At 34.5% G+C, this 13,529-nt stretch overlaps 1 protein-coding gene across 2 annotated transcripts in view; it reads left to right on the forward strand.

Moving 5' to 3' along the window:
• The window catches only part of ofcc1 (orofacial cleft 1 candidate 1), a 133,389-nt gene that overhangs the window by 48,165 nt on the left and 71,695 nt on the right, over positions 1-13,529 (forward strand). For both annotated transcript variants that reach the window (XM_051098813.1, XM_051098814.1), the window contains exons 14-15: positions 3,755-3,849; positions 12,168-12,259. In XM_051098813.1, the coding sequence (XP_050954770.1) occupies positions 3,755-3,849; positions 12,168-12,259 (187 nt within the window). The remainder of the gene's footprint in view (positions 1-3,754; positions 3,850-12,167; positions 12,260-13,529) is intronic.

Here is a 13,529-nt window from a genome sequence, read left to right on the forward strand (position 1 = left end):
ATCTCAAAAAGATCCTTATGACTGTTTTTGTGGTCCAGGGTCACAATTGTTTATATAATGGAATTCTCTAATATTTATTTTTATAGTTATATGTTTAAAATTATTATTATTATTGATTAGTATTATTATTATTAGCTTGACTTTATGACTGACTTGACTTAAGATGGTTTTAAAGTACCTTTCCCAACGTTTCTTAGTGTATTGAGACATTTATAATAATAATAATAATAATAATAATAATAATAGGATACAGGATACAGGATACAGGTACATTCCTTGTCATCCTTGGGTATCATTGTAATTCTCAGACATGTCAAATAGGAGCACTGACAGCTAGTATTATTTTCCCTCATTTCTATGTTCATTGCAACATATGACGTAGCTGCAGGCATTATGAGTTAACTGACCTTTCACATTAAGTGAACGATCCGGTTACACTAGGTCTGTTTGAATTCAAATGACTAATTAAATTAGGCCTTTCTGCTCTGATCACCCTTAGTGGATCTGTAACCGCATGCAGTGGGGCTTTTGGAAGCTGTATTTGATTGCATCCTGACCCTTAAGTAAATGCATCATAGTACACTTGGCCCTTCAGCGCAATGACAATTTCCAAGATTTGCTCTTACAGTGTTTCTGGAACACGATCGTGCTCTTTTATATCGTTGTCCCTGAGGGGCCAGTCCCGGTCACAGCAGATAACCCTAATACAGGATCATACTCACTAAATCACACTGCATTCTTACCCCAATTAATTTACCACTGCCTGTTTTTAAATGGATGAATTAACCTTGCTTACATCAAACTCGGTTTTTAGTTGATGAGGAAACGTAGCCTCATGTGGTGAGTGTGATGGAGTCGGACAGACATTCCCAAAGGCTGCTTAGCTTATATGAAGAAAAACAAACTGTTCTGAAGTGACAAGCCTTGCATAATGCAGATTTTTAAACATGATATCATTGTAAATGTGCAGATATTTGCTAAGTTTCAGCTCACGATTCCCATAGCAATGGAACCTGGGAATGACTGTAAAATAGCGCCTCTGTAAGTCTTTATAGTGATTATAGTATAGTATAATCTCATATAAAACAAAATATAATAATTATAACTTCATTTTATAGTTTATTAATTTAAATTTAAAATACGTAAAGATTATAAATGATATAGTGTGTTATTTTAACTTATGTATAATTTCAAATTATACACACAGACACTTTTGCTCAAAAAGTATTCAGTCAACCATAAATTGCTCCTTGTTAGAGCAATAATTTTTAAAAACCTTATGTATTAAAAAATGTTAATGTTCATAATTTATTTAAAAATGTTCTCCACTTTATTTCCCTTTGTTTTGATTATTCCTATTACATTGGGTAATTATGAGAGTCATGGATTATGCTCATGGGTAATCAATAATTCACTGACCTTTGATTTTCGGTAACTCTGGAACTGACACCAGGGCAATTAGAAACCTAGGTGAGCACACAGGTCCCTGTCGGTCACCCAGCCCTTCAGGCCCAGTTTTTACTCTCTCTGCGTTCATAGTAAGCAGAGGATAACAAGCCTCTCTTGTTCGCCCTGGGAGAACGTGGGTTGTGGCTGCAGCACTCCAAGTTCATGGACGTAGCCTACAGCTGTCAACGCTACACTAATTCAGACCCGACACCATCTGAGCATCAGGCTGGAGGAAGGATAATTAAAGGCAAAGTTGCAAAGTTTTGTTGGCTGGCCCATTAAAACATGCATGATCGTGGCGCAAAGGCAGGCAGAATGCTCTGCTGACAGGGATTATAGTCTCTGGACACAGAACAGAGGTGGAGGGCAGGCTTTTGCTCCACATCGCTGCAGGCCGTAGATTGGAACAGGCGAAACCTTAGAAAAAATTTCATGCATTGCACATGGCAGAGACGGGGTCTTCGGTTTATGTAAGGCTAATGTCTTTATTACTGTGTCAGTATCTTTTTTAATTCTGATGATGCATGTCGAAAGTATTATTGTTGGGAGAGAGAAAAAGAGAGAGAGAGAAAAAAAATTGATTTCAAATGATATTTCACCTGAAAACTGCATTGTTGTGTGTTGCTAAACTTTTGCAGAACTTGTCAGTCTTTGTATTGGTTACCTTAGAGATGTAACACCATTGTTAAAGCTAATTAATGCATTGCTGCCATCCAGACTCTATAATGAGCAACATGTTGAACAAAATAATAATATAGCGCAGAAAGTTTAAACATTGAAAAGAAAATAGGCTATTAAGTCCCCTGGTACAAAACTGGAACAAACTGTTGGAAGCAACCATGTGAAGAAATGATTACAAAACCATTATGAACCAAACACACCAATATTGAATGGCAGAGAGCCACTGGGGCCGGTCTCATAATGTGAAGGTTTTGAATAAACCTTTTTTACATATAACTCCATATGGTTTCATGGGTCATTAACTGTGTCTCTTCCAAGAACATATCTTCTGTAGAAGACAAATTTCCCCTCCAACACTTTTTGACTTTTTCAAGCTTCAGCAGTAGAAAATGTCTGTAATTTGTTTCCGTTTTCTACTGCATTTTTTAAAGCTTGTCACTACAGTGAAAAGACAGCGCATCAGAGGTATGCCATGCAATTGATCATGATTATGCTTTCATTATAATGAAATAACCACATATATTTATGTTAAGATAGGGCAGATGTAATGCTTTCACCTGTAGGCATCTCAGATGTTTACTAGTATAACTTGTAATTAAAACCTACATCTGCGTTCAGATTAAATGTAATATCAGTTTAAAAACAGCACTGAGGACATACCAGCTCTGAACGTTCCTGCTATTAAAACCTATTTGAATCTTCTGAAGCCTTCCTGATACGTTGCCTATATTTAAAAGTTATTATTACTGATATATTTAATCCCGCAGCAAGAGAAAAATTATATCATCTGGGAAGTTTCCATATTTATTATATAGATGTGACTGGCTGAGGCGAAGAGAAAAACGCAATGAAAAAAGTTTCTCATGGTAAAATTTTTACATGTATCAAGCTAAGGTTTACTTAATTGGAAGCTCCAGGCAATGCAGGAACCCTCTTTTTAAATTCTGTGAATGTTAATATGCTAAATAATGCAAAGCTCCTGCACTTCAAGCATGAGACACACATCTGGCAGCTTACCATTTAAATTACAGACGGAGAGCGAGAGAAAACACTTCAAAAGTAATTTTCCAAAGGAAGGAAGAATGGCAAAATGTATTACAACTAAATTTAATTTTTTTTCGATTTTTCATCATGTCTAATTGTGTGCATTAGAGCAATGAAAAAAAAAGGAGAGGTTGGGCTCAGAGATGTTGATGATGTGTGTGAGGGAGAGAAAGAACAGAATATATGTGAAGAGAAAGTTTCATCACTTTTTCTTTAGCTGTACATTTCATTGTTGTCAAAAGTCTACAGGCATTTACCGTTTTCATTAGTTGTGTGTTATGCTTTTGTTTTATATGTGCAATATGTGATTTTATATACTTTTTGTTTTCGCTTATTAAATGTATTTTAACAGATTCTACAATTATGTATTTAAATTTGTTTATTTTATTTTATTTGGCCTTACGTTATAGGTGATTTACCTTATTTTATAGCTATTACTTTATACCAAAGTTTCTGTTTCTGTGCTTCATCTGTGAAGTTGGAGATTATGCAATCCTCATTTAATTAATCAAACCATAAATCACTCATAAACTATTTTCTGCCGTACAAGAACAAAGGAACGTTTGTAATGTCATTGCAGGTAAGAGGCCCACTGGAGCTGTGTCAGCCTCTGAGCCCTGCAACCAGACAAAGTGCCCCATCACTGAGAAAACCAAGGCCGATATTCATAGCAAGGTAACTTTGTGATCAAGGAAACATTCTAACCTTGAACATGGGCCCACTCTCTCACTTCTCCTCAGTGGCATCATACCCATTCAAACTCAGGGCACGTGACCCTCCTAGTTGCAAGCTTAAAAAAAAAAAAAGAAGAAGAAATAATTTGTGACATTGTGAGTAAGCAGGTAATAATATTATTTATGATAAAAGTCTTTCAATTATTACACACATTCTACTGTACTATCATACAATTTTTGGCATGGTATGCATAGTGTGCAAACAATTCTGTGTGCATGGAATCTCATGAAACTCATGTAATATTTGGCCCCACTTTATATTAGGTGGCCTTAACTACTATGTACTTACATTACACTTTTGCTGCTATTGAGGTGGGATGTGGGTAGGTTAGGGACAGGTTTGGTGGTATGGGAAGGTTTAAGGGTGGGTTAAGGTGTAAGGGATGGGTCAACAGTGTAACTATAAATGTAGTTACAAAAAATAATAACAGATATAATTACTTTTTAAAAATATACAATGTAAAAACATGTACGTACACAATAAGTGCACAATAAGTATCAAATTATTAATTTAAATGTAAGTACATAGTAGTTAAGGCCACCTAATATAAGTTGGGACCATATGTGACCCTGGACCACAATACCAGTCATAAGTAGCAATTTGTAGTAGTCATTTGTAGTAATAACCAATATATTGTATGGGTCAAAATTATAGATTCTTATTTAATACCAAAAATCATTAGGTTATTAAGTAAAGATCATATTACATGAAGATATTATAATAATATAATATATCAAAACTTAATTTTTGATTATTAATATTGCTATGGAAAACTTGGAAACTTTAAAGGTGATTTTCTCAACATTTTTATTTTATTTATTTACTTATTTATTTTTTTGCACCCTCAGATTCCAGATTTTCAAATAGTTGTATCTCGGGCAATTTTGTCATAACAAACCGTACATCAATGGAAAGCTTATTTCAATTTCAAAATATGACTTTTGGTCATATTTATGGTTTATGGTTTTGTGGTCCAGGGTCACACACACAAATTTTAATTTGATTCACACACACACACACACACACACACACACACACACACACACACACACACACACACACAGTTTTATCTTAGGTGATTATGTGACATGTTTTTTTCTTAAGTCATGTCTTATCTAGCCCAAGGCACCAAGTGAGCCAGGACCGCCACCGGTGCCCCCTTTACAAAAAACAAAAAAAAAGGGTGCATGACGGCCCTGCTGCTCCTCCCTTTTGCCTCCCTGCTCCCCTTATTATCTGAGATTTGTCAAAATACATTTCACACTAACAGGTATTTTTCAGTCTTCAAAGCTAGTTTTGATGTGCTCGACAAGCCAAAACAGCTCAGATTCTGTGAAATCAGCAGTGCCAGGCCGGTGCTCTCTCTCTCTAACCACTCTCAACATGCCTTTTCCTGCACTCCACAGGACTTAAGTTAAATGAATCAAAGCTGCGGCGTTACCTGCCACACTTTGAAGTGGTAATTGCAAAATGACTTCTCTGTGCTGATCTGGTACTGCTGTCTTATGTTGCACAACTATGCATTGTGTGTTCCCTCATGCCACTTTTTGTCTTTGTTGTTATTGTTGTTATGGGGTGCCAGGAACATACAAACTCACTCCGGTTTACATGCATCTGGAGATTAATCACAGGAATGGAACTGTGCACATTGTTTTAGAAATTATCTTCATTATCCCTATTATGTCACTATCAACAATTAGATCTGTTTATTGAAATAATTTGTAATGCAGACATCATGGGTTTGATTTTCAGGGAAAGCTAATGGGTCGTTCTACCATGTTAATGTTTTTTTTTTTTATGTCTAAAATTTTCTTTAGATTTTAGTTTACTTAATATATTATTAATGTATTAATGTTGTGTGTCTTCAGGCTGTGCTTTAACATGCTTATGTACTTCTCCGCTTTAAAGTAACTGTTCTATGATAAATAAACAACCTTGTCATAATGACAGTATCATCCTTTCAAGTGAACTCTTCAAATTAATGAAAAGTTTAGAGGGGATGATCTTAAAATGTCACTTTTATTACTAAGATTTTGTATAACAAAATAATAAAATAAACAACCAATAATTAAAAAGAAATAATAATTAGAAAACTTAAGTTTATGTAATTAATTTGAAGAGCATATTCCTTAAATACGTTTCTGGAACATAATTAACATTTTATGGTATATTTATATTCTTGCCTGTTTTTGATTTCTCCTATTATCAGCCATTGTTTACCAGTAGTAATGCCATGAACATACCATACTATACATGCCATTCAACACAGTGACGTATACCCTGAAAAAGTAAGATTTACTTTTTTTTTTTTTTATTTTATTTTTTTTTTTATTTTGCAAGTTTTTGCACTCATAAATTTTAGGTAAAATTTTAGATTTTAAAATAAGTAAAATCGACTTAACTAAGTTAGATAAAATTACCAAAGGAAATAAGTAAATTTTCCATGGCCAGTTAGAGTGTGATGAGTAATTTCTACTTAATTATTTGAAGTCAAATATGCAATACTCAAGTACATTTCACTCAGTCACAGTTTATAAAATGTATTCTACGGAGCCCGGGAAGTCACCTGTAGGCGAAAAATAAAATCAATCCATGGCAACGGTTTGCAATTTGTCCTCTCAGTTTATAAACCGCACTCACAAATTCTTAAGCTGTTCCCTCGGTTTAACAAATTGTCCCCAAAGATTAATAAACCATACCCACGTATTTCCAATCTGTGTGCTCAGATTTTGCAAAATGTACCTTTGATTTTTGAATCCGTACCCACAAATTCATAATCTGTGCGCACGCTTTCACAATCTGTACCCACGGGTTTGTAAACTGTACTCACGGATTTGTGGCCCCGCCCCCATTCTGTACCGGCAAATTCAACCAGGCCACCTATTTACCTATTTAGGTGCGGGATGCATTGTATTGTGTTTATTAAACTTTATTTGTCATAGTCTACGAGACCATGATCCACACTCAACAAGAGTTTTGAGAGGAGAAGGTAAAAAAAAAGCAATACAAAACAAATAATGTACAGGTTAGTATAAGCGTAGTAGAATAAAGTCACCAAAATAAGGCTTCATGTTAAGAATGAATAGTAGGCCTACACAAACACATTTCCAAAACTGTAAAAAGTTATTTAAAAATAAGCATTTATTAATTATTTCATGATAAACCTTTAATGTCGTAAGTGCACTAATTTATTTATATTTATTTATAAATATAAATAATAATAATAATAATAATAATAATAATAGTAAAGTGCTACGATTATTACAAATGAACACAAGATTTTGACGCACATCTTACCAACTTCCTTATTAAATCGTTATATCACCTCGTACCTGCTACAATTAATAGATAATCGCTTAAGGCAAATTTGATATAGGCTTATTTCACATAATAAGATGCAATAAAACAATATATAATATGATTCATTAACACCTAGGCTACCTAGGAGCTTGCTGTTCTTCTAAAATAAATCTGTGAGTACAGTTTACAAACCCGTTGGAACAGATTGCAAAGTGTACACATGGATTATGAATTTGTGGGTACAGATTCAAAAACCAAAGGAACAGTTTACAAAATCTGAGCACATGTTTTGGAAATTTGTGGATATGGTTTATTAATCCGTGGACACGATTTGTTAAACCGAGGGAACAGTTTATAAACTGAGGTGGTGAATTGCAAAACTGTCAGATTGATTTATTTTTTATTTTTTTCTCCTACAGGTGACTTCCCGGGCTCTGTAGTATTCAAACAATGTAGCACTGGAAAAAAAGCATGCTACCCTGTTTTTTTCTTCTTCTTCTTCTTCTTCTTCTTCTTCTTCTTCTTCTTCTTCTTCTCTGGCTATAATGATCTCTGTAGTTTGCTGTATGTGACCCAATGTGTTTTTTATTTCTGAATTGGTGACTGTGATCTTTCATATGGTAGAACTCATTGACATGTAGATGCTGGCAGTATCTGTGCAGCAGCAGCATGGCTGAGCCCACCCAAGGGCGTAGTTCAGCAGACTCAATGCCACACTAACAAACAATATCAGCACCCAGTGTTTCTTTCTGCTACAGCTCTAATGGACTCTAATTATGACAAGACTGCTGTAATACAATGCTGTTATGCTTGAGCTCTGTGGGGTCAGAATTAGACCCCTGTTTTTGCATTATTTTGTTCTATCTACCCCAGTTTCTGAGTCAATAGAGCTATATTAGAAGGACTATGAAGAATTATTATATTGCCAAACTCTAGTGCTTTAGTACTGCTGGGTTACTGGTGCTTAGTGTGTCTGGGGGAGCAGGAGAGGGCTTCCACATAAATTTGGTCCAGCCCTGTGAAGTTAAGCAACTACCCTGAAAGAAAGCAAACCATAGTATATAAATATAGATATGAAATACATTATATGAATCATAAAGACTATTTTCATTTCAAAAAATTGGGCAACACAGCTGAATATTTTGCATCACTGTCATTTAACTTTTAAACATCAAAAATATGCTTATGTACTTATCTCTCTCAAAACTGAACATGTTCGACTTTTGTAAAGTTCGCCTTTTTTATTTGATTGACCATCTCGGTCTTTTAGACCTCTGGCAGACCACCGTAAAATGTAATTAAGGCGAAACACTGCAGGTGAACGGGGTTAAAAAAACAAAACAAAACAAAACAAAAAAAACTAATAGATATTACCTTACTTACCCAGTTGATTGATTGATTACATTGATAATTGCAAACATTTTTTGTATTACAAGTTTTTTAAAATGTTAGGTTTAAATATGCAAATTCTGCATTATTTAATAAAATATGTGCTAATTTGCATACATTTCTAGGACAAAAATCAGGTTTATGGCTTAGTGTAGGAGAAATTTTGAGAAAACATTTTTTTTTCTCAATAGTATGTGTAATGTGTGTGTGTGTATATATATATATATATATATATATATATATATATGTGTGTGTGTGTGTGTGTGTGTGTATATATTGTCCACCTAATAATATACAGAGCAGCCAGTGTTTGGCCATGTCTTTTGGCCATGTCTTGAATATTGGGAGGGACCTTTTTTTTTTGTAATTAAACTTGGAAAGTAATTTTGAATTATGTGCAAATAATGTTTTAAAACATGCACACATTAACTCCACATTCCTTATGCCTAATATGTTGAAAAAGGAAAACGTTCTTGTCTAGTCACATTAAGTTAGGAATTACAAAAATCACGTAAATTATACCAAAATGAACATTTTTGAGAAAAAAAGTCAAGTCATAGTTGGCATCGCTGGGTATTACTGTCGGTCATTTATAATAAAACAGCTGTCAAATGTTAAATGCTTTGCACTTCCTTGGCTGTCTTTCATTGTTCAAACCGTTGCTTCATGCTGACATTTGTGCTTGTTTATGTGAAAAGTAAACTCTGCCTACTTCGATTTGATTGGCCATCTCAGTCATTTTGAAACTGACAAGCGTTGTTAGACCCTTGAGACAGACCAGAATAAAAATGTAACTTTTTGAATCTTTTTGCCATCCTAACAACAGACTGCGTAATGCAATAATCAAGCAGAGCAATGCAAGAATTTTGGGAGGCAGGGGCGGAAACAATTTGGCCATTTCTAATTTTTTCTCCTCTCAGTGTCTGTGGAGGTTACAGCTCCAGGCCCCGGTGATGAAATTTTCAGTAGAGAGTTTAATAACCTGCTGACTCAGTTTTAGGTTGAAATGTATTGAGTGGTGTTGATTTTATTGTTGATTTAAAAGGTTTGAATGTGGTTTATTATGAGAGGATGTCTGGCTAATTCTGCAGATTATGATTCTGATTTGTGTCTATCACGACTGGTGTTTTGAATGGATAACTGGGTCGAAAATGTCCATGACTCATGCTGTTAAGAGAATGGACTAGACTAGAACAGTTATTTTATATCACTGAATTTCCTTTTTATTGCATATGACTCTTCTGTGCTTTAAGTGATTTCAGCCGTTTGGCTAACTTCTGCTATTTTTCTAATTCTAACCACATGCTCTTTAAACTCACCCTCCAAAAGCATATGTGCAAAATGATTGACAGGCAGAGAGTTTCTGAATAGCTAGTTCCCCTCACAGAAACGCATGACACTTTTTGTGCTGATATTTGTTGGATAGGAGGAAGATTTTATGTGTGGTTAAAAAGAGGTTTTCAACACTCCAGTCTGAAGAGGTTCTGTGACAGAATGTGTTGTCAGATACAGTATTATTCCAGTTTTTAGGAAAGAAGAACTCTGTGTTTGTTGCCAGTTCATTTTTCACATTTATTCTTTGAATATATTGCTTTGATTTCATTGCATGCAGTAATTCTTGTGACTGTAGGGCAGCCCTACATAAATGACATATAAATGATATGAACTGTCTTCCAAAGTCTACGCAGCACCCAAAAAGCTCTGTTCAACAACCTAGAGAGCTATGTACATTTAAAGTCAAATGGAACCTCATAAATGACATGAATTAGGAACACTACACTTTACCATGAGAGACTCAACTCAAGTGAGTAATTTTGTTGTTAGGATGTTGCTAAGCTAACAACACAGTACTCTAACAGGGTTTCCGTGGGTCTTAAAAAAAGTCTTAAATCGCTTTTCCGTGAATTAAGGCCCTGAAAAGGTCTTAAATCAGAGCAGCAAATCAAGTCTTAAATTCATATGATCATGGCATTAATTTTCGTGAGGAATTTTTCCTCATGTGTTTCAGAGATGCGAAAGCATAATTTCTGTGCTACATGGCTTAGGTTGCTCATTATTCATTAAACAATATGCGATAGATGGCGATATGTGCTGCTTCTTCTGTCAGTCACCCGAAGAAGAACTTATTGTTTTGATTTTTTTATAGTAATAAAAGTCATTTAGATCAGTTAGAGAACAGACAGTACAATTAAAACTGAATGCGGCTGCTTAATGCAGTGTGCCGAACGACAGTCGCATCACATTTCATTTATCACGTGAAGAGTGTCGAGCTGACTGACAAGAAGAGAGAGGTGAGAAAGACAAGACCATGGCAGAAGAGTTTTAAAACGAAATGCAAAAGCACCTGTTTTAAAAATATTTTGGTTTTTGAAAATGCTGTTGACTTTTGCCATTTATTTAAGGTGATAGTGCAAGTTTCATATTTATTTGGTTCCACAGTGTTTGCTGTTTCTATTTATTTAAACTGTATTTATTTATTTTTTATTACATCAAGGTGTATGGTGTGCTTCCAAGCTTCCACATTCGTTTTCTTAATAAACGTTCTATGTTTCTTATTTATTTGGTTACATAGTGTTTACTGATTTTCAGTTTTGTATACCTATTTAAACTTTGTGTAAGTTATTTTTATTAGTTTTGTTAAAAAAGTTTGTTACTTTACGTTAATGCCGCTAATTTAAAAGTGAAAGTAAAATGCGCACTGCGCTTTTACAAGCTACTTAAATGTGAAGGAAAGTGAAGAAAAGAGGGAGAACTCAAACAAACTAAAAACAAACAACTGCTTGACGTCGAATTGCCGCTAATTTGAAAGTGAAAGTAAAATGTGCACAGCGTGAAAACTGAAACGAACTAAAAACAAACAATTGCTAGACACTGAATTTCTGCTAATTTGAAAGTGAATTTAAAACTCGAACATATTGCTGTATTGTTTTCCCTTCTGTTTTTTTTTTTTTTTCCCTTAAATGTTCTTTAGTTTGTCTTAAAAAAGTCTTTAAAAAGTCTTAAATTTGCTCTAATAAAACCTGCAGAAACCCTGTTCTAAGCATAAAATACACAAATAAAATATCTACAACACACATAAGTATTGGATAAAATAGACTGTTTAATTGTACTGAAATATTTTTGATGGCATTTTTCTGAATTTAATGAAATACTATATATAATCTACATTTCTCCTGTATCTGTCGCCATGTTGTTTCTTTTCTTTTCTTTTCTTTTTTTAATAGATTCTCATGACTCATAACGACTTTATAAAGTTGAATTCCGTAGTTTGAGTATGCCAGGTGTGTTGTTTTAAACATATCATTTCATGTTTTTGTCTAATTTTTTGTGACTGTCTTTCTTTTCATTTTATCCCATCTCTGTCTTTCCGACAACTTTGATTAGATGTTGTCTGTAATGTGAATGTCATTCATTTCCTGTACTGGTTGTTTTGTGTGTGTGTGTGTGTGTGTGTTTGAGAGATGATGTCAGGGTGAAGTGTGCTGCTGTCATTGTATTCCCAAGATAAATCACTGCAACTGTTTCCTGCTATGATTACAAACGACATGCACATGTGTCTCTCCGAACAGAGCGGCAGGCAGAAGAAGATGATCGAGAGAAAAAGTGAGGCGCACAAACCTCTCCCTAAAGATCAGCTGGACCAGTTCACCTTCTCTGTGCGGTAAGTGTCATTTCTGAAGGCCAGTTTCATGTCTATGGGTACATATGGTTATGTTCAAAATGGAATACTAGCATACACTGCTTACTACTCATGTGGAACAGCAGACAGTATGCCATGATAAACGTTTTAAGCAGGAATATCTTTGTTGTCAAATGACCTGATTACGTTATGTGTTTGATTCACTGGCATGAAGTTACCGTTTAAAAAAAAAAAAAAAAAAAAAAATTATATATATATATATATATATATATATATATATATATATATATATATATATATATATATATATATATATATATTATAGTTGTTTTCCATCTTGTCACTCTGAAAAGTATCGTTTTTTGGAAAATGTATTAGGTCATTGGGGAATTTTGTGCATAAACATAATTTGCGTATACTGACTGCAGCATACTGTTGTATGCTATTCTGAATTGTGTGGCAGCATGTGGTTAAAAAATTAAAGGCCTTCATAACACACACACACACACACACACACAACCCCAGTCTTCTGAATATATCATCTTTTTATACTAAGATTATATATAAATCAAACCACCTAATTTTCAGATTTTTTTTTTTTTTTCTTGAAAATTGTTATTGTTGAGTTGTGACCTTATAATACTGCAGCTTTGTCTTAGTGCATATATTAACACACATCAACTTGCATGATTTATTTGAGGCTGAATAAGAATGTCGCTGTCCGCAATATGAATGTTGCTTTATTGTCAGGCTCAATGTGTGTTTTTATTGAAGGGATCAAGGTAACGTTAACATTGGCAACACATAAAATCTTGCGCTGTGGATAATTGCTTTTTCTCTAGTGATGCAAAGTGCACAAGCAGGCCTACGAATGAGTGTTTTCTCCGTTTTATTGTGGCTTACAGCATTTGATATTAATGAGAAAACAGGAGTGAAAACACACCGACACAAACAGCAGCACAGAACAAATCTTATAAACGGCCTCGTCAAATTGCATTTCACAAAACACTTACCTAAATTTCACTGCACGTGCCTGCGATGAAAGCCGCTCGCCTAAATCCACAGAGGGAAAAAATTGAGGTGTGTGTTTTTATTTTGATTTTGCCCGAATTATTGCCAACGCTGTATATTTCTCTGAGAAGAAAGAAAGAGCGACTCATTTTATAGGATTTAGAGCTGCCTACCTCTGCTCATTTCTGAAAATTGGTAATTTGTTGCCGCTGGACTAGTATTAAACAAGATCAGAAGCTGTGCTGCTGTAAGTATGAGAGGAAATCAAATGAAACTCAGG

Source organism: Labeo rohita, chromosome 24, assembly GCF_022985175.1.
Source record: "Labeo rohita strain BAU-BD-2019 chromosome 24, IGBB_LRoh.1.0, whole genome shotgun sequence".
Lineage (NCBI taxonomy): Eukaryota > Metazoa > Chordata > Actinopteri > Cypriniformes > Cyprinidae > Labeo > Labeo rohita.